This window comes from Scyliorhinus canicula, chromosome 20, assembly GCF_902713615.1.
Source record: "Scyliorhinus canicula chromosome 20, sScyCan1.1, whole genome shotgun sequence".
NCBI lineage: Eukaryota > Metazoa > Chordata > Chondrichthyes > Carcharhiniformes > Scyliorhinidae > Scyliorhinus > Scyliorhinus canicula.
The window spans coordinates 16,467,934-16,490,459 of NC_052165.1; the positions used below are offsets into that span (position 1 = coordinate 16,467,934).

Here is a 22,526-nt window from a genome sequence, read left to right on the forward strand (position 1 = left end):
AGCTCTTTCACCCTGTGCTAAACCAGCGCCTTGGAGGCACGCACATTAAGAACCTGACATCCTTGGTCTAACTGCTGGAGATCATTGGGTTGGGTGGTCTGCCAAGGAAGCAGTGGCAATTTGCTGCAGTCACGGCTGTAAATAGTACACCCTGCAGCATGGTTAGGTTATGAGAAGTCCTACAGTCCAGGAGTCTACACAGACCCTTTAAAAGAGTGCCCGACCTAGGCCCACTCACCCAACCTATCCCTGTAACCCCACCTGATCTTTGGACACTAAGGGACGACCAATCCACCTGTCCTGCACATCTTTGGGCTGTTGCATGAGGTGGCTATGTCTGGGTGTTGCAATGCCTGAAGTGCTATCTTGCAGACAGGATTAAAAACACTGCATGTCAACTTTTCCAAATGGATGGAAAAGATTGCATGGTACGGTGCCTACCACCATTGCACAGTGCGTACCATCATTACAAACAAATCGACTTGCTGCGCACAAAAACGGCCACCATAACTGCAGTGACTACATTTAAACTTCACATCAATGGTTGCACAATATTTTGGTAAACTTAAGATGTGACAGGGATTTGTATAAACCCTTCTGTAGTTTTCAAATAAATCACACTATTATGTGAAATGACCTTTCGTTGCAACTGGGCAGGTAGCTTTTGAAGCAATATTTTTATGCACATCGCTTTTTAGAATAACAAAAGCTACACTTGGCGTCAATTACAACTGAAACTAAAAGTCCACTTGATTCTATTCACCAATGTTTTTTGAAGCAAACTACAGTTGAAAGAAGACCTTTCATCAGCTTTTTCCTTATCACGTGTTTTTTGCCTTTATGCAATAACGGGACAATGATTTGAATCAAGATTGATCGTTTAAATAGATCAGTTTAGAAAATAACCATTCAATAAGCACCTAATAAAAGTACATGAGAATTCCAATGTACTAAACCAGTTCCCATTTTACAGAATTGTTAATCTTAAAACATGCAATTACAAAGACTAAACCAAAGGCATCAATGCATAATTCATGAGCACCATAGGCAGCAGTGAGCTCCACCAGCCAAAAGCAAAATTGACATTCACAGACTATTGATCTCTGATGTATACAACAGCCATTTACATCAAAGTCTTTAGTGTCTCTGGCCACCTCAAGCATTATAGTGCATGACTAACACACCAGGAATATTTCAAATGACTGCTTGCAGGCAACAAAGCACCAGTCCGGGGTGCATATTAAAGTACAAATCGTGTACACGCAAGCATACACGAGGTATCATTCTGTAGTACAGATATAATGAATGAACCTAAAGTTCGTCAGTGATACACATTTGTCAGTGATACACATAATACTCGAACAAGCAACAACAACAACAACAAAAAAAAAGCCTCAGTACACATTTAAGCAAAACTCCAACATAAAATTCCAGTTTGATCAAAAGAATTAAGATTTTAATTATTCTACAAACCGACAAATTTTGGGGGATCTTCAAACCCAGACTCATTTCTGTAAAATGCATTCTTTCCCCCCCCCCCCCTGCCAAATTAAACCAATGAATTGCAAATGGCTAGGAAGCACAAAAATCATCAACCCCAGTCCAGACATTGTCACATAACTAATTATGCTTCAGGGTCCAGGTGTTGTGCAAGTTTACTTTCAACGGAGCATTGAAAATTCCAACTTTTGGAGAAATAAAGTTATCTATCTCTCAGACCCGACTTCAGAGCACATTCTAGAAGGGAAATTAATGCCATAATGGATAAACATTCTTTGCTGATAAATTGATGCCATTTCAAACAGAACAGAAATTCAGGCAAATTGAAGAATGCCTAAATAAAAACACTGACCAGTTGAAGCATACAGAAAGCAGCTTGCTTGATGACAAGAGAATAAGAATGCAAGTTGGCTATTATCTGACAGAATATTTGTGGCTCACATTAGATTTCTTAAATCAAACATATTATTGCTGCTACAATGCTAAACATTGAAGTGAAACTATGGGTGTGTACACTGGTTAAGAGGGGAGAATTTGCAAAGCAATTTTCGATTAGGTTTGTATTGCCATCAAATGAAGATTATTTATATATGGAAAGTTCCACAGGAAAACAACGGACATAACCTTCGAACACCATGGGCAGAATTAAGAGGTAGCTGATGATTGTGTCATCAGCCCCCACAAACAATATTTATGCACCATGTGCACTTCCTTCAAATACCAAGCCACCATCATCCAAAACAACTGCTGCCTGCTCACCTTCATTAATGTTTCCCCCAATTCCTGCACCGTATTTCCATCCAAGTATTTTTGTTTTACGCAATAGCTTTTTTGAGGGTTACATAATAGCTTAGAAGTGGTATAGTTTTCCCAACTTTGGGAGTATCCGGGCAGATTACGTTTTTCTCATTCAGTACATGCCTATTAATTTCAGTTGGACCCAGTTTTTAGTGCAGGTTTATTCTACCTTTACTTGAAAAAGTTAATTAAATGTAAACTATAATAAGACCAATAAAACAAAACCAGGAAGGCATTAGCAGTGCACAGGATAAAATCATCTTTTGAATTCAAGCTTTGTATTCTAAACAAAACACATTTTACAGAACATATATTTTGGAATGTCCCATACAGTATCAATGCATTCATGGAAATAATTTGCCATCCCAAGAAATTGGAAGTACCAACCTATGATTTAAAAACTGTGCCAACCATTTTAATATCATAAATCTCACAAAGCAGAGTTCCTTAACTATTGTTTAGCAAGCCGAAACAAAAACAGTAGACAGGTGAACAGGCATTTTTTTCTCCTTTTTTTCCTTGCAAAAAAAATTACATAATAAAAGTGAATGGCATGAAGTTTCCGGAAAGAAAAGATCTTGGGAGTAAAATTTCACATTTATATTCCAAGTTCATTCAGCACACCAAAAACCCTTATTGCATACCTATACACAATCTACTTCTACAAATGCATTGCCTTTTAAATACTGCTGAATTGAGTGTGGTATAACAAAATGTTCTGTGTAATTTACACTATTTTTTTCACTTTAACTACAAGGACTTTCTGGGTTAACTACTATAAAAGCAACAATAAACAAAAACTAGAATTTCCACGAAAGTAAAAATGAATTCATAAGCTTAAAGCTCAAAGTACAGATTTTCTTTTTGCTTGCGTACTGACTGAGATTTCAGTGCATAACATCAATACAAGAATTAAAGATTCCTTCTTTGGAAGAAAAGATTTAGGTAGTGTCCATCGACTCCAAGCTTGTAGAAGATGAGTCCTTTTGGATGCTCTCAAAGATGGCTGCCAGCTCAGGGTTGGAGCTTATTTGAGACTGAAACTCGCTCATGAGTGGACTTTTCTCTGCTTCTGGAATGGTCAGTAGTGCTGCAACTGCCCTCATGGCGGAGCGCTTCAGTTCATCTTGCTTCTCAAACTCCTGTTTGACCGAGTTAGCTTTTACCTAACAAATCAAACCATTAATATTGTAAGACTTTAAAGAACTGAACTTTCTGGTATTTATTTATTTTTATAAAAGTAATTTTATTGGCTGGAAAACTGAAAGAATTCTAAAATTTTGTGCAGTTGGAGGAAACAGGAAGAAGAGCAAGTAATAAAGTTACAATATCCCTTTGTTTTTCCATGTTGCATAATGCCCGCTTGATTTCATTTGCAACTCTGGACATCATAAAGTGTAATAAAAATCTGTCTCACATTTTTAAACCCAACAACGGGGACAACTGAAACCAGACCAAAAAACTTTTAGTGTAACTATCCCAGTATGTGCAATATTAGCCACAACATCCTGTTAAAGATATGTTAGCTGCAGTTATATTCTGTTCCCACTGTTCAATACAGATTTTAATTAATTAAAAAGCAGTCAGATCTATATATGTATCAAATATCCCAATCTTACTTGCCAAAGCCAAGAGCTTGAGCTGCAAATACAGATCCCATAATCTGGTAAGATGTTATTGTAATTATAGGGGGTAATTTGCAAGTCAACAACAGTGCACATTTTGTACTGCTGTAAAGTATGCAATGCAACATTAGTCACATCGCTGCTTGTTCAGGTTTTGGTGTTGGGTGGGAACTTGGATCCTGTTTACCTGCAGTCAATATGAAGTTAACCTTCTTGAAAATTCTTAGAAAATTAGAATATTCCTTAGCACTGCCTATTGCAACAGTTCACTTTTTCTAAGTTAAAAAAACAAACAACCCTGCCAGCATTTTACCAAACATTGTAAACATTAACAACTTGGTACCAATTTCTAATCCAATTCCTTCATCTATAAAATGTCTGTAATAAAATTCCCACGTTATTAAATCCACCTTTTTTATATTCTAGCATATATACACTGGGTATAAATTGTTGAGCTTATATTTTCCACGATAACTGCCTTCAAATTGAATTATTTTAGGCGTTTGAAAAAAAGCACACCTGCCAAGGTGACCCTGTGCGAAGCTAGGAAACCTGTGTGACGGGTCCAAACTACAGACAAACTCATGTGGAGATGGCATGCAGATCGAGTGTGCCAGTGCCAGCAAGAGGTAATGGTGTCTGTGTCATATGACTGTGCACCTTCTAGTTCATCTACAGAAGCGATTGCACCAGAAGTACTTGCTACCACTTGTCTCTTCCCTTGGAAAAAGAGACTGCAACACCTTCCAGAGTAGAGACATCTACTGGAGAAGCTGAAAATACATTTAAGGTTGAGAATAACAAAGTCCTGGAAACGCGCAGACAACCAGCGAGAAATAGATACCTACCTGATTGTTTACCTTATTGACTGTTATTAAAATGTAATAATTTGATGCTTGCATCTGTGTATATATATGTGTAAATAACTGTTAGCATATTAGTTATTAGTGGTGTTGGACCTTACAAGGAATGGGGAGGGATGTTACATATGTGGGTTATTGTGTATTATGTCTCTTCAGGAACCAAGTGTAGTACCAGCATTTGTACAGTGAAGACTTATTTAATAACCCCCGTACATCAGCAATCTATTCAATTTGTACTGTTAGTCCAAAGATACAATAGCCATGACCTTACTGAATGTTGGAGCAGGCCTAAGGAGCCGAATGCCTACATTTGCACCTATTTCTTATGATCTTGAATCATAACCTCCTTGCTGCACTGGGAGTATGTCCATAAATCAGGTGAGAATCAGATTTCACTCAAGTACAACAGTGGACTATTCAACGGCCTAAAAATAGCCTGGCAACAAGTGTACCTTTTTTTATAGCCAACTAAATTATACATTGAATTTTACCTTAGTTGTACAGGTAGCACGTAAAGGTTCCACCAGCCTGTCCAATCTCTGTAGAACTGCACTTGGACAAAGAGTGGATAATCGTACTAACATCAAGAAGGTCAGCATCTGTTAGGTTTTTTAAAAAAGCTCAGACAATAAACTAGTTTTTTGCGAAGTTATACTAAATGCATGCGTTTATTTTCCCAAAATATAATACAACCAGCCGTAACATACTTTGATTCAAAATACCTATAATAAACACACAAAAACAAAGTCTAGACAGTGGGCAAATCTATTGCATGATATACTCTTGAGCCATGATCTGCATTTAGTCTGTAATAATGCAATGAGTTAGGTGACATCTACCTCGACAGGGTATCTTTACCCTCAAGTGTCCCTCTGCTCAGGAGAAGTGGTTGTGCAGGTGGGGGAATGGCTAAACCACCAGAGTTTGGGCTCCCTCATCACTAATCTTTGCTGCGATTGTGCGTTGGTAAACATTTGGCAAAACGTGCAATAATGGTGATGTCTTCAAGGTAAAATGGCCAATGCAAACCATCTCATAGAATCATAGAATTTACAATGCAGAAGGAGGCCATTTGGCCCATTGAGTCTGCATCGACCCTTGGAAAGAGCACCCCACTTAAGTCCACACTTCGAACCTATCCCCATTACCCAGTAACCCCACCGAACATTTTTGGACACTAAGGGAAATTCAGCATTGTCAATCCACATAACCTGCATATCTTTGGACTATGGGAGGAAACTAGAGCACCCGGAGAAAACCCACACAGGCACGGGGAGAACGTGCAGACTCCGCACAGACAGTGACTCAAGCGGGAATTGAACCTGGGACCCAAGAGCTGTGAAGCAACTGTGCTAACCACAGTGCTACCGTGCTGCCCAAGATCTAGGTTCATCCATGCAAAACTGACACTGCAATGAGAAGTTTTGTTTTAAATTTAGCGAATTGTTATTGAACAACATAATCTGCATTTATGTTATTTACCTTGATGTCATAATGGTCCTTCAATCCATCCTCAACATGGTTCAGGAATTCAAAAATATCTAATCTGTCAAGACAGCTATCCAGAAGCGTGTACATGCATTCAAAAGCTGCTTTCCTAATGTCTAAGCCATCATCTACAGTATGCTTGAATGGTCCCATTTCCACCTTGCAAAGAGAGAAACAAAGTGATGAAACATAGTTAAGATTTTACAGAATTTATTTTGCATAATTTATAAATTCAATAAGCATTTTCAAACCAAAATACAAACCTCTCTTATTAATTCCTTTCTAACTTTTGTTTCATTATAAAGATGAGGAAGAACAGTATCCAAGAGGTCCCTGATTAGCGATGGTTTATTATGTGCAGCTGAATTGAAGGTTACTAAAGCTACTCTTCTCACATTGAGATCCGGATCCTCCAATGTTTTCAGGAAATCACCTGGAAGCAATTTAAATAAGAATTACTAAATAATTTATGCATCTCTATTTTGTTTTTCTAAAATCACCAGAGCACCATGCAATCCCTACAAATGCTAATTATTGTTGAGACAGGTGTCCAGATCCCCACACAATTAGCCATTCTTCATCCCAGCATGCATAGCAAATGTCAGCAGACTGAGTGTTTGGGGGCAGCACGGTAGCACAGTAGTTAACACAGTAGATTACATGTAGTTTCTTACCTTTAACACGCGAGTTCCCAGCACTTTAAATGAACATGCAGCTCTCATTCCACTTACACAGGTGCGGAAAAGCATTACTTGCATTTATGAAGCAATTTGTCTTCTTTTAGGGAAGTCCTTTCAGAACAGCACGGTAGCAGTCATTAGCACTGTTGCTTCACAGCTCCAGGATCCCATGTTCGATTCCCAGCTTGGGTCACTGTCCGTCCGGAGTCTGCACATTCTCCCCGTGTCTGCATGGGTTTTCTCCGGGTGCTCGGGTTTCCTCCCATGGTCCAAATTTGTGCAGGTTAGGTGGATTGGCTGTGCTAAATTGCCCTTAGGTTAGGTGGGGTTACTGGTTTACGGGGATTGGGTGGAGATGTGGGCTTAAGTGGGGTGCTCTTTCCAAGAGCCGGTGTAGACTCGGTGGGCCAAATGGCCTCCTCGTGCATTGTAAATTCTATGATGATGGGTGGGGTCATTTCGGTCCAGCCTATACCTGTCCTCACCCAATATCTATGCATGCAATTTGGCCAACTGGCATGAAATCCACTGACATCAGCAGTAACAAGTTTAGCTGCTGCTCACCACCACCAGCCCCTCCTGCACCACCTCCTTCTGCCCCCCCACCCCAAAACCTTTATCCCTCCCATCGTTTCTCAAGGTCCTGCAGCCAACTACAGAACCCTAGCTTTCCAGCCAACATCATTAAGCTTTGCACAAAGCTGGAATGAATCTGCAGTCTTCTGATTTGAACAACTTAATTCGCCCAGTGAAACCAGACATGCATTTACCCATTGGGCTTCCAGGGAAGATTTCTTAATTTCCTAGAAAGTCGCCAAAGTACTATTCTCTATCCCCCAACTGATGGGACGTACACAGGCTGCACAAAGTGGTGGTAGTTTGCACCGGTTATCACCAATTACCCATAGTTCTAATTTAATTTTAATATGTCCAAACATTCAAAACACATTTCAAAACTATTCAAAGGTTTTAATACCAACAGAATCCGTGAATGAAAATAAACATGTTTACCTATGCAGTTCTTTAATAGAGGATCTAATGGCTGTGGGTGATCAGAAATCGTAAACTTCACAGCTGTGACCACAGAGCTTCGAGCATAGGAAGATCCTATAGGAAAATAGCAAGATTAAAGCACACCACAGGCTGAACAATACTAGACAGAATACCGATTCCAGTGCAATATCTAAGATTGCTCGTTTATGATCAGTATTTTATAAAATATAAATTTGAACTCCTTCAGACTAAATATGACTGCGTATATAAGGGTAGTTTCCTGCACAAATTTCAACCACCTAGTCACCAAAATCATGCTCAAGTCATAAATAAGCGGACTAAACAAAGCGCAAAGATCAAACAGATTTTCATTTATAAACAAGGACCAATTTCTACTGAAGGACACTAGTCCCGGATGTAATGGCAAGAAAGATATTTCTACTTACTTCAAGACTCCTTCCAGTTATATAGCACTTTTAACACAGTAAAATATTCTGAAGTACTTCATAAATTTGACACTGAGCCATATTAGGAGATATTTGGGTAGATGTTCAAATGTTTGGTCAGAGCTAAATTTTAAGGACAGCCTTAAAAGCGGAACAATAGGTAAAGAGCCAAGAGGCTTGCACAAAGATTTCCAGAGTCAAGGGACTCGACAACTGATGGTACGGCTGCAAATCGCAGAGCGAGTAAAACCAGGGATGGTCAGAACTAGAGGAGTGTAGATATCTGAAAATTTTAGACCCAGAGATAGACAGACACATGGCCGTGGAGGGATTTGAGAAAACAAAAACAATAATTTTATCTCAAGGTATTTCTTCATCAGGTGCCAAAGTAGGTCAGTGAACAGAAGGCAGATAGGTGAACAGGACGTGGTGCGGGTTAGGGCGCAAGCAGCAGAGTTTTGGATGAACAAGTTTAAGCAGGGTGAAAGATAGGAGGCTGGTCAGGTGCTGCTTGGAATATTCAAGTCTCGAAGTAGCAATGCATGGATTTGGGTTTCAGCAGCTGATCTGAGACCAGGGTGGGGGAGGAATCAGGCAATGCTTCAGAGGTGGAAATAGCCTTTGTGATGGCATGAGTGTGTAGTCAAAAGCCCACACGTTCTCCCCCTGTCTGCATGAGTTTCCTCCGATTTCCTCCCACAGTCCAAAGATGTGCAGGTTAGGTGGGGTTACAGGGATAGGGCAGGGGAGCGGGCTTAGGTAGGGTGCTCCTTCAGAGGGCCGGTGCAGACCTGATGGACCAAATGGCCTCCTTCTGCACTGTAGGGATTCTATAATAATTCTGTAGAAGCTCATCACAGTCAAATACAGCAACAAGGTTGCAAATGGTTTGGTTCAGCCTGAGACAGAGTCTGTGGCTTGGGAACAGGGTTTGTTACAGGTACCTAACGACTACAGTATCCTGGTCTTTAATTTCCCCCTTTTTAGTTGATTTTCTTTATTCCTCTCTTCTCACTTCATTTTCAAACGTAGCTCTTTTTCTGAACACTGGCCAGTTTTCCCCAAACTACATTTACACACTGAGATGGTATTGATGCATAACCACAATGTAGCAGCTGGTTACTGCAATGCTCTTTATAATGATTACAAATTGTGTGAAATTAAATTCTTTTCCTTAAAGTTGCCATGTAAGTAAAGTAGTTTTTTTAAAAAAAGCACTCGATATGATTCGTTCCAAACTAACGCTAAACAAAATTTTAAAAAGGCTCCACGTAAATAACCTACCTGATTCCAAGTACCCTTTAAGTCGTGGTAGTAATGTTTCTGGATCGATCAGAGTCAGTTTCCCCAGGCATTCTGCAACAACATTTCGAGTTCCCTCTTCTGCACACTCACAGTGTTTCAACAGCAAATTCCAGATGTTTTCGACATATGGTTTAAGACCTCCTACTGAAGAAGAGCTAATAATCTCTTTCAGGGAATGTAAGAGAAGGTACTGCCTTTTAGGCTGACTGGTTATTTCTTGCAGAACAAAAGGCAGGTACTCAGGAAGGTTTCCAACACTAATGCTTCCAAGGGCATAGGATGCTGCAGATTTGACCTCCTCACTAGAGGAAGAGAAAGCTTCTAAGATTACAGATTTAAGCTCAGTTTGTCCACTTAAGTCTATATGGTGCCCAACCTCTCCGAGGGAGAGCAAAGCCAAGAGACGGATAGAATCAGTAGATCGAGAATTCTTCACATCCTGGATAAACTGCCCAACCACAGCTGGCCCTTCTCGGGGGCAGGCACGGGTAAGTGCTGCTACACACTTGGCGATTGAGTAATAGGACTGTTTGTGGGTCAATGCACTGCTCTGAGAATAAACAGGACCAGTCAACATTCGCAACAACTCCATATAACCTAGGTTTGCAGTTCCAGTCCCAACAAGAGCTTTGAAGAAATACAACATTGCACTAAGAGCTCCTCCTTGAAGTAGCGGGGACCGTACCAGCCCAATAAGCTCAGTAAGAATTGAGCCGCTGACTTTTGAAAGAGAAGATGGGTGCACCTTGGCCAAAGTTGTAAGAAAGCTAATGGCCATCTGTGACACATGCATATCACTTTCACTAATAAGAGGTGGAAGCTCCACTAGGACTGCTTCAATCATGGCAGGTGTCAGGCTGTCGCTGTAGTTCTTGATCAAGATGTCCAAAGCAGAAAGGGTACTCAGCTTCAGTGCTCGCTGGTTTTTCCTCAAGAACGAGGCTAAAATTGGTACTCCCTCACCTAGCACTGGTCGCAGGTCAATCTTGAGAGAAGATGCCGCTATTAATGTCAAGGCTTTCACTGTTGTAAGTCGAGTAATTTCATTCTTCAGCCTCTCCAAGAAAATCTGCAGTGTGCTGGGTAAGTCACTGCCTAAATGGTCCCCAAGATTACAAATGATCTGTCCCATACAGGAGATAGCTCTCTCCTTCACCTCCTGATCAATGTCTGCAGCTTTCAAACGCTTTACAGTACAAGTGAATAAGTCATTAATGTATGGAGAAGCTTCAAATGAATATACGTGATCCAGAGGCCTAATTACTTTTACAAGCTGTTGAGTTACAAGAAGGGCTTCTGAAGTGATCTTGTAAAAAGGATCACCCACGCAAGCCACGACTGGTGGAACTAAAGCTTCTACGTGAGGATGGAAGACGTGAGGCGAGTGGTTACAAAGGATAACATATAAACATGAGAGAGCATCAATCTTTAGATTGGACGAGCTGGATTTATCATTCAAGGAAAAGATTATTCCTGCAACAAAAAAAAAGAGAAAAACAATGGTAATGGTGTGGTGTAAGTATTTTTTATAAACAGCCTAAATTACATTTTTTACTTAGAATATCTCAAGTAACTATTCGAATACAATTCTACAAAAAGATGTATGGTTTTATCTCGAAAATTTCAAAGAATGGGTAATTGCTATTTTTCGAGTAGGTAGATTTACTGGCTTAAAGATTGAGTTTTTTTGCAGTCAATCCTGCTTCAACCACCCACTGCTGACAACACACAAATCCAAATGTCACAAATTGCATGCAAAACAAATATGAATACTATATACTTAAAGCTTAGCTTACAGTTTACAAGTACATTTTGAAAATGTATTATACCCTATGGGATCAAACACTAGCATGCAGTATTGAGAGGGAGGAATATTAATCAAAATTCAGTTCGCCAGTTTTAGATTTCCTGTCTCTTCAGCTGCCACACAATGTTGGTTTTTCAATGATTTTCTCCTTTTTGAGACATCAGCTTTTGAACAGCTTTTCAACAACTTGTGTAAAAAGCGCCTTTAATTCAGTGAAATGTCCCAAGACACTTCAAAGGAGCATTACAAAACAAACTATGACACTGAGCAACATGAGGCGATGATGGCCCAGATCTTCCAATCGCAAAAGCGGCAAACACCGAGATAACTGCTGCTATTGAGGATGGCAATGGCATCTAAAATCCAGACAGCCAAATTACACCCGAGCACAGAATGTCCGGTATGTCAAACATGACTTTGTGGGAGCCCACACTCATTCCTTAAGCGTGCCCCACTTCGGAACTTTGAACGCAAATTTGGATGCAAAACCTACACAGAAGCGCAACACTAAGTAAGATAGGTGGAGTGTCAAAGCACTCCAGCCATCACCCACGGCAACCCCAACACTCGTCACGACTCCACTCACCCCTTCCCCTCCAACAATGCTCGCTCCCCAGTCATATCTGGGATCGCTCAATCGACCGACTGAGATATTTCAGATGGGGCTCCTCAATCCAACCAATGTCAGAAGAGTCAACATTATTGGGCAAGGGCATAGGGCAGTATAGTGTCAGGGTGTGTGTGTGTGTGTGTGTGTGTGTGTGTGTGTGTGTGTGTGTGTGTGGGTGGTAGAACAAGAGTCTTTAAAATTCCAAGAGTCTTTAAAATTTTAAGAGTCTTTAAAAGTCTTTAAAATTCAATTCAATGATACCTAACCTCAAGGGGTGTGTCTTCAGCTCATGACTAAAAAAGGGAAGTGGCTTTCCTACATTGCACTTCGACACAAGGCCTCTGGACTTAGCTCATTGACGGACCTGAGCTGGAACTGGGACAGCAAAGTCCAAAAGATTCAGCGTAAGTAAAGGTGCATTTTCAGATGAGGTCAGTGGCATGCACTCCTACTCTGCCACTGACTGGAAGATCTTCTGGGCTCTTAGGCCAGTTCACCAGAAGCTTGGCCAATAAAGGTTTTAAGGAGTATTTTAAAGAAGAAAGTGAGAGAGAGGCAAAGAGGTGGAGGGCGGGAATTCCAGAGCTTGAGGCCCAGGCAACTGAAGGCACAGTTACCAATGGTGGAGAAATTATAACTGGGAATGACTGGCCAGAATTATGGGAATGCAGATATCTCAAAATTATGGGGCTGGAGGATATTACAAGAGATACGAATGGATAAGACTATTGAGTGATTTGAAAACAATGATGAGAATTTTCAAGCCATGGTATTGCTTGACAGGGAGCTAATGTAAGTGAGTGAGCACAGGGCGATTGGGACCTGCTGCAATATGAGACTCAGGCAACCAAGTTTTGGATGACAAGTTTACAAGAGTAAAATATGGTAGATAAGCAAGGAGCGCATTGGAATAGTCAAATATACTGTTAATGAAGGCATGACTGAGGGTTTCAGCAGATGCGATGGGCTGGCAAAGAGGGGCCAGTGTTACAGAGATAGAAATACCTGGTCTTCGTGATTGCACGGATAGGAAGGAGGTTGCAAGTTCACCTCAGGGTCAAATGTATCTTTTTCTCACATCTATTCCTCTTTGTCACTAACTGATTCTCGAAAATGGAAAGACTCTTAGGTTTTCTCATTTTCCTTCCCTTGCTAACCCTGGCTTAATTCTGCTTTATGCCAATTTTATTTTCATGTTAACTTTCCTATCTGCTTCACTTTGACAGTAAAACCCTAACCTAAATATGGAGCCAGGGATTCCAGGTCGGGAGGGGGGGGGGGGGGGGGGGGGGGGGGGGGCGGGAAAGAGAGAAGGGAGCAGGGCCTGGTGAGCATTATTGTGAGGGAGGGTGGATGGGGTGGTGGCCATCCCAACCCCACCTGGTATCCCTGGCTCTTCAATCCAACTAACCTCAGAACAGAGTAAGCATTGTCGATGGTAATCATCGGCAGGGTTGGGGGATTTCCTGTCTCTTTGCTGACAGTGTATGTCTGCATTTAACTGACTTCTCCTATATATTTCTTTTTGGGGCCTGGAAAAGCAATATTAAAAAGAGCTGGTTTGTGCTAAATGTAATATGATAAAGCTAATAGTATGGGCAAATGTTATTTCCTCTATTTCTGAATCACCACAATCCAGAACTTGATTTTACATAGCATCTTTAACCCAATAAACTATCCCAAAGCATTTCAATAGAACATAATCAGACAGCAATTGACAATGGGCTACTTGGGGGAAAATTGGCGTTAGGTTGGTCAAAAAGGTAGGTTAAAGGGCATCTTAAAAGGAGAGGGGTAGAGTATGAATCTGGCAGATTATTCATTGGATTTAGGACTGACTAGTTACTAAAACAATTTTATATTCAAAGTCTAACATTCTTCCCCTACAACCCAAAGATGTGCAGGTTAGGTGGATTGGCCACACTAAATTGCCCCTTAATTGCAAAAAAAATAATTGGGTACTCTAAATTTATAAAATTTCTATAGCTTCAAATAAAATCTTAGAAAGCAGCATAACTGATGAAAAAATATCAATACTTCACCTGGAACAAGAACTGGTACATGCTGAGTCAAAGCACCAGGCAACACATTCACCAGCTCAGTCAACATGTGAAAGCAACACTGGCGGGTCTTCACACTTTTCTCTTTCATCTGCTTATGTAAAGCTTTAACAATGTTGGGAACCTTTAACGAAAGGGATTCAAACAAGATCAAAATTAATCATTCATTGTTTCCATGTCGCATTCTTTAGAGATTAGAACATTATTTAGCCAAGTGAAAAAGAATACCTGAATGAAGTTAGGTAAAAGATTAAATGCTCAATAAAGTACCTAACTTTGATACAATGACCTTTTGAGGGGCTTGCAAAAAATCCAAGGGCTCGAAAAAATCCAAGTCTTTCAAAATTATTCACGTGCAGAAAAACTAAATTAGTCAAGAACGGGAATATTCATTTCTTTCCCCCAGTCACAACCAGTTCAGAGATCTCTTTTAAAGATGAAATATGATCTGTAGGTTTTTTTAAAAAAAGAACATATACTCCACCCAAATGAGGAAAACACACATTACGCATGTAACACACATTGACCACATGAGGCATACAACTCGCTAACAAAAACAAAGACTTCCGCTTAAGAGCGTCAATCTGGTTTAACATAAAAACAAAATAAGTGGCATTAATGGAGAACACAGGTGTAACAAAATGCATAGAAAAGTACATTCATTTAAAATGATCACGGCATTTTGATGACAGAACGATAGATTTCAACTGAGCACTGTTTTGTTAGGCAGCAAACTACCTCAAAAAAACATAACAGAAGCACTACATGAACATAGATCGATAAGTGTTTGCTATCAAGCCACATAAAGCGGCAGCAATAATGGTGAAAGCCACCTTCAAACTTACTTGATTCTGAAGCATAACTAAAGGGGTCTCCTCCTGTTCCATTGCATCTGGGTCAAGATGCCAGCTCTGAGAAGGCCTGGTCTGTTTCAGGAGTGAGAGATATGCATGGAAAACGTCTGCTTTAACATTTTCTTCACGCTCCTTGAATCTGGCGATCAGCGCAGGAGATACCGTTCTATAAAATTCTGGTAGCATTTCATGGCGAGTGCTGACCACACCATCTAAACACTTAGCAGCAGCTCGTCGTACCTTCCAGCTCATATCATCATCATCACTGTACTCATCATCACTCCCTAGTAATATAAAGGGTTGCAAAATGTATTAATATTTATAAATGTCCTTCAAACACAACTGCTACATAGATCAAACACCTACAAACTGAAACAGAGAAAGCAGAGAGAAATTCAGGCAGGATTTTCAGTACTGATCACTATCTCATGCCTGAAAAGTGTACACTCGTGGAAGTCAGGCGAGGACAGGGTCAAGCCCAGTTCTGATGAACCCCATGGTTAAATATTCCACCAACTCTCTCGGTCTAGACTTTAAAATTGTCCTTAGATGAGCTACCGAAGGACTGAGTAAATATCAACACCATGAAGTAGGAAGTAATTGTCCTCAAATCGTACAAATTGTCAACTACAAACATATATTCTTTAAAACATCTAGGTTGACTCACAAATTTGTCCACCTACAAGCTTATCTCACAAGCTGCTTAATACAAAAGGATAGAGTATTCATGACAAGTTTTGTACCTTGATCATCATCATCTCCACCTTCAGATTCCATTGCAGCTTCATCATCATCTTCATCATCATAATTGTAATTGGGGTCATAGGTTAAGTACCTCAGGCACAGGTTAATAATGGTTGAGACATGAAGAAAAACTTCCTTAGGGCACCTACGAAACAGGATGATTGTACAGTTGTTCCATAAACTAACTGATGCTGGTAAACTAATAATATTTGGATCCAACATTTAATTGCTCGTGGTTAAAGTACCAGCTCAGCTTGTCACTGGTACAAGTTGTGTTATGCACCATCTATCCATAACTGTTAAGTCAGGTCAAACACAATCTTTAACTACAGAAATGGACAAAGTTATAAGCAAACACTTGACTTTTAGGCAAAGGTTTATTGCTCTGCAGACCTTTTTCACCAGCAATTGCTTTTCCATTTAAAATTACAAAATTAACATTACGTCGTACCGTCTCACAAACGATTCAAATGCTTGAATGCAGTATTCTCTCAGTTCATCGTCCTCAACGCTGCAGAACTTAACGACTAATGGAATTATTTTCTCCAGATATTCCCCTAAGGTGAAAATAATCAATGATTCAGAAATTCCCTCAAATAATGGCTTTAAAGGGTTCATAAACATATCAAAAAAGATACAAATTCAGATTCCTGTTACCTATTCGGTGCCCTGCCTGGCGACTAATAGCAGCAATACACTGAATATAGGTCCTAGTTGTAGACATGGATTCATTTTTGGCAAGCTCTGTCAACAAATGCTCAATCAGGTCAACAAAGACCAGGTTTCCACAGCTCATAACAAGGTGACCAAGAGCAATAATAGTTCTCTTTCGAACAGCAAGCCGGGGACTGGTAAGCTGAGGAAGAAGGCAGTTCAAAATTGATGGATGGAAATTAACCAGCAGACCTCCTTGCCTAGAAAAAAAGATAACAAAAATCCAATTATAGCTCCAATTTAAAATGGCCATCTTTGGTTAAACATTAAGTTATTTTTTCATTACAAGACACAGCAGAGTCTGCCAGAAAGTATCTTTAGTTTTTTAAACACCAGTCAAGATAGCGCAGTAGGAACAAAAAGTTCCTTTTTGGCTTCCATTACGAATGGTGGAAAAAATTTATTGAAGTCTTAAATTAACTTAGAAAATGCAAGTTTCAAAATGGACCACGCTAAGATGCGCCTGTAAATTAAATCAATTAGTCAACATATGAGACCAATCAAATTACATAAGGTGAAAATGTTTTCATATATCGGACGAGATATAAATGTGCGGTCACCATTCTACGCAAAATACATTCAGCTCTATTTTCTATAAACATAGTCAATCAAGTTCTTGACTTAGTCTTTGGCTGAAACACATATTATCTATCCAATTACTTAGGTTTTTAAAAATTCTTAAGAGTACCCAATTCATTTCTTTCCAATTAAGGGGCAATTTAGCGTGGCCAATTCATCTATCCGACACATCTTTTTGGGTTGTAGGGGTGAGACCCACGCAGACACAGGAGAATGTGCAAACTCCACACGGACAGTGACCCGGGACCAGGATCGAACCCAAGTCCTCGGCGCTATGAGGCAGCAATGCTAACCACTGGGACTCCGTGCTGCACCCAATATCCAATTACATTGTACACTGTTTTCAGTAACTTATTGTACCTTTTAAGCATAATGGTCTGTTTGTATGCAATTATGTTATTCTTTCATGGAAACACCGCAGGAAACTACAATACGTCGTGAATGTAGCCCAGTCCATCACGCGAACCAGCCTCCCATCCATTGACTATCTATAACTCCCGCTGCCTCAGAAAGGCAGCCAGCATAATTAAGGACCCCATGCACCCCGGACATGCTCTCTTCCACCTTCTTCCGTCAGGAAAAAGACACTAAAGTTTCACGTACCAACTGACTCAAGAACAGCTTCTTCCCTACTGCCATCAGACTTTTGAATGGACCTACCTCGTATTAAGTTGATCTTTTCTCTACACCTTGCTATAACTGTAACATTATATTCTGCAGTCTCTCCTTCCTTCCCTATGTATGGTATGCATTGTTTGTACAGCATGCAAGAAACAATACTTTTCACTGTATACTAACACTTGTGACAATAATAAATCAAATCAAATCAAATGTGTGTGTCACTGGCAAGGCCAGCATTCATTGCTCATCGCTAATTGAACGAGTGGCTTGCTGGGTTATTTCAAAGGGCAGTTGAAAGTTAATCACAATATTGTAGGTCTGGGGTCATATATAGGTCAGATAGGTATTTCCCTAAACAGATATTAATGAACCAGGTGGGTATTTACAACAATGGTCACCATTACTGAGACTAACTTTATATTCCAGATTTTATTAATTAAATTTAAATTCCACGAGATACAGCGGTGGGATACAATCGCACATTAGCTTGGGCCTCTGGATTACTAGTCCAGTGAAATTATGCGACCATCTCCTACGTCTCATTTTAGAAAGGCAGGAGGCGGTTACTTTATATGGGAGGCATGGTGTTATATATCACTGTTCAGTAGTTATGGTCCCACTGTACTCAACATGCATGAACCAGCACGAGAAACCTTAGTTTGATCCTACCACTGATGTGCTGTTACAATAGAAACCCTGCTCAGTAGGAGGGGAACAGCACGTTCCGACATTTGATTTATGTGCTTGACGGAGGAGCCAGCAGTGCAAAGCTACCACAACTGTTAGATCATGGATAAGACCGAGCGCCTCCAAGTCAGAATTCACCCTAAGAGTGAAGCCACAGTATTAGGTCACACAGGATTTCTTACAGAAACTGCCTTTCTGCTGCAAGTTCTAGTGTTTGGTGAAATCCAAAAACAGCAAAAGAAGAGACCAATTTCTCTCTTACAGCCTTCCTGCTGTAAATTTTATTTTAATCTTTCCACATAGTTTCCCGTTACTCTTTCATCAAATAAAGTCTCCACGCTCCATTTCACTATTTTCTCAGAACTACTTTTCAATCTTGTACAAATAGTCTCATGTAAGTTCACTGATCTACACATCAAAATGGTTAATTTTCTGTATCAAAATTTTCAGTTTATGCCAGGCTCTCCCACTATGGATTCTTCCAACGTTTTGTTGCTTTCTTCTTTCCACACCATCCCTTCACCCTGGTAATTTCACAAATTGTAATATATCATTATAACCAGAACTAACGCACAGCAGAGAATTAGGAGGCAATAAATGAATTCTACAATTCAGACAAGAGCCCCTTGAGCAGTTTGAGCATGAGAACATGAGCATAACTCTAAAATTATGTTAAGACATAAACTTCTGGGACTGGATCTCTGATTCTGAGGCTATGTCCCCACACCGGCATTTTAGGACAGAAAGAATGGTGTAAAAAGGTAACCGATCCTCCATTTGGCTGGGGGTTAGCATCAAGGCAGCGTAAAGCACCCGGCTCTAGCTGCCGGTACGGCCCAGATAATTGCCTGCTCCGTGGCCGCGCATGCACACGGTGGCGGCAACATGGCGCCGGTCGCTCGCGGACCCGGCCTGTGAAATAGTGCCCCACATTTGTCTGGCTCGATCCCCCAGGACCAGCTCCCAACAGTGCACCCAACCCCGGCAAAGTCCCCCTCGCTAACCACGGATCGGCCTTCCCCCGATCGTGGCGGCGTTGGACTGAGTCCGCAGTCTTCACGCTGAGTTCCAGACGGATGAGACCACAGGAGACCAACGCTGTCGGGAACTCGGCCGGTCATGGGGCGTTGGGGGGGCTCAAGCAATGTCCCGAGGCCGTCGACACGGCGCATGGCGTAGAGGGGGCCGAGCATCACAAAAGCGGCGCCGTCCCGATTTGGTCGTGAACGGGGATTCTCCAGACGCGATTTCGCCGTTGGCAACCGGAGAATCCCGCCCCTGTTATCTGTACGGTGGGTGTCTAGTTATTTTTTCCTGCTTGTTGCTGTGGAACATGAACTGGATATAATATATGTTTTTGGCCAAAATGAAAAGCCCAATTACCTGCTCAGCATATCCGCCATGATGTCCAGTGCTTCCAACTGGACAGAAACATCTTCCTGTTTGGCAATGGCACTGGTGAGACGTCCTGTGATCTTTTTACAAACATTGGCTGCTAAAGCAGATCCTACAAGACAAATACATTCTCAAATAGATCTCAGAGAATAACAAGGATGGGTTTTAAAGTATATCTGGTGATTGCTAAACCGCTTTTGGAAAAGATACCATATCCAATGCAAAAATAATTGGTCGCTGTCACATTACAATACGACCATTCCAAATAAATGGCACAAACACAGCTTGAAAAACTGCTTTCCGGCCAGAGGACAATTTCAGATGACCTGAAAATTGCAGAAATATGGGAAAATGGGCAAGTTCATGGGACAAACATTTATTTATTTTTAAGAAAGCTACAAAAGCAATAACATGCAAATTACTTAAATAGTAAAACTGAATAAATCTGGAAGATTTGTGGGAAGTGAACTAAGTAGAGCAGTGGTTCCCAGCCTTTTATATATGTCATGGCATACCTCGATACTATAAAAATATTTAAGACACACCTCCCATTTTTTCTGTCCTCTCATTTTTTTTAAACCTCTCTCTCGCTTCTCCCAGGGTTTTTGCCCCCTTTTTGAGCTCTCACATGGGATGTTTGCCTCCAGCTCCAAGTCCAGTTGGACATGCGCTCTAGCCTGACCAACATAATCTAGACCACAATGGCGATGGAGCAGAGGAATGGAACTGACTGGATTACGCTACAGAGAGTGGGCACGGGCCTGATGGGCCAAATTGGCCTCCTCCTGAGCCATAATAATGACTTTGACAAGACTTCAAAATATTTGACAGATTAACCTTGAACGCCATTAACCAGTCAGCAATCTAAAGAGCCTAATCCTAAATTAAATGAGGCAATTTACTTCAATCTCAGACATTGCTTTCACCTGCAGTTTCTAGCCAGCAATTAATGCTCAAGTGAAATAAGTAAACTGCCTTTCTAACATACTTATTTTGTCAGTTAATCCTGTTTACTAATCATTTCCATGCTCAAATGTTTAAGTTCTGCCATCCATAATTCTAAGGTTAATAAACTATTAGCTCATTATTTTGCTAATTGACACAAAAAAGTTAATTTATTCATTCGACAGCTTACACAGACCCTGACAGGAGGCTGCTGTTGTAAATGCAAACACAATCTGAAGCGATTGTGGAGTTCAGAAATAAATGACTGCACCATTTGCTCTCAGACAGGATAGTTAATCCAAAAGGTTCCTTGTCAAGGAGTTAAGGTGGAGGGTTGTGGATTTGCTACATGTACTTGATAAATAACCTTGTCACAGTGTGTTTTCTAGCATTCTTAAAAATGCAGTGACAATATTTTTTTGAAGTATAAACTTACCACTAGAAGCTGGAGGTAGTTCTCCAATTACCGTTTTCAGTCCAATGCTGGAAATGTCGCGTAGTTGTTCCTTGTCTGACAGCATATTGGTACACAGGGTATCCACAATTGTCTCCACCTGATATTCCTTCACTTTACTGACCAATGGACCAAGACTGAGGATAAACATTTAATTACATGCTTAAAACGGAGCAAAAAATGGCACACACAAAACCAAATTCCTGATAAATGCATATTTACATCTGGAGTATACACATTTTATTGACACATCTATTAAATACAGAGACTGCCCTTTCCACAATCTGGTTTAGAACTCGCATTTCTTGAGGATATCTGTGATTACTGCTGCTATTAGTGGACTTTAGTGTTCCTGATAATTGTTTCGTAGAAGAATAGAATTATGCATATGGAAATAACTATAAAGGTTTGACAAAAGACATAGGTGGCAGCAAGTCGCAAAACAATTCAATCAAGTCACTCTCCTGCCAGAAACTCTTAAGTCAGTAGAAAAGGCTGCCACTTTAACACGTTGTGGGATTCGCAGCACATCCTTGATGGGTACCTTGGCTTCCTTCCATGTTGCAAAATACTACAGCTTCTTAAAAAACAGTATTCTTTAAAAAATATATATTTTTTAAATGAATTTAGAATACCCAATTATTTTTCCAATTAAGGGGCAATTTAGCATAGCCAATCCACCTAGCCTTCACATCTTTGGGTTGTGCGGGTGAGACCCACGCAGACACAGGGAGAGCGTGCAATCTCCACAAGGACAGTGACCCGGGACGGGATTAAACCCAGGTCCTCGGCGCAGTGAGGCAGCGGTGCTAACCACTGAACCACTGTGCCACCCCTTATTCTTTAAAAAATGACAAGTGTATTTACACAGAAAACTGCCAATGGCAAGTTTGTTCGAACTGTTTTAAAAGGCCAGCAATGTTGCAACATGTAAATCAGAATGCACTATTGGAGTGCCATAGTGTACCTTTGAGGCCAGAGCAATCGTTAAAATGTAAACAATGAGGGCAGCACGGTGGCCTAGTGGTTAGCACAGCTGCCTCACGGCGCTGAGGTCCCAGGTTCGAATCCCGGCTCTGGGTCACTGTCCGTGTGGAGTTCGCACATTCTCCCCGTGTCTGCGTGGGTTTCGCCCCCACAACCCAATAAATGTGCAGAGTAGGTGGATTGGCTACGCTAATCCCCGTTGGCTACGCTAATCCCCTTAATTGGAAAAAATAATTGGGTAATCTAAAAAAATTTTAAAAGTAAAAAAAAGTAAACAATGCATGGTCTGGTGTGCACCATGCAGTAAGTGGTCACACACAAGGCAGCTCCTGCCCACGGTTACAGAAAAGAGCTTTTTAAATCAATACGGG

General features: G+C 40.7%; 1 protein-coding gene across 1 annotated transcript; it reads right to left on the reverse strand.

The window, feature by feature from the left end:
- Window positions 1–876: 876 nt before the first annotated feature.
- On the reverse strand, window positions 877–21,337 carry cand1 (cullin-associated and neddylation-dissociated 1). The gene is made up of 13 exons (XM_038780005.1): window positions 21,151–21,337; window positions 19,758–19,881; window positions 16,431–16,687; window positions 16,225–16,330; window positions 15,773–15,918; window positions 15,021–15,313; window positions 14,158–14,299; window positions 9,678–11,171; window positions 7,966–8,061; window positions 6,538–6,707; window positions 6,269–6,433; window positions 5,278–5,385; window positions 877–3,464 (listed from the first exon to the last, which is right to left on the reverse strand). Exons 1-13 carry the CDS (start codon window positions 21,317–21,319, stop codon window positions 3,240–3,242), a joined length of 3,495 nt encoding a protein of 1,164 aa, XP_038635933.1. The 5' UTR covers window positions 21,320–21,337; the 3' UTR covers window positions 877–3,239.
- Between the last annotated feature and the right edge of the window lie 1,189 nt (window positions 21,338–22,526).

What these genes read in the sequence shown, in the direction of transcription:
- cand1 (XM_038780005.1), bottom strand. Translation starts at nt 21,319, where the DNA reads ATGTTTATCCTCAGTCTTGGTCCATTGGTCAGTAAAGTGAAGGAATAT. An exon ending in TAAAGGGTACTTGGAATCAG is followed by an intron (nt 8,062 to 9,677) that starts GTAGGTTATTTA and finishes ATTTTCCTATAG; the next exon opens with GATCTTCCTATGCTCGAAGC. An exon ending in GTGCTACCTGTACAACTAAG is followed by an intron (nt 3,465 to 5,277) that starts GTAAAATTCAAT and finishes TTGATTTGTTAG; the next exon opens with GTAAAAGCTAACTCGGTCAA.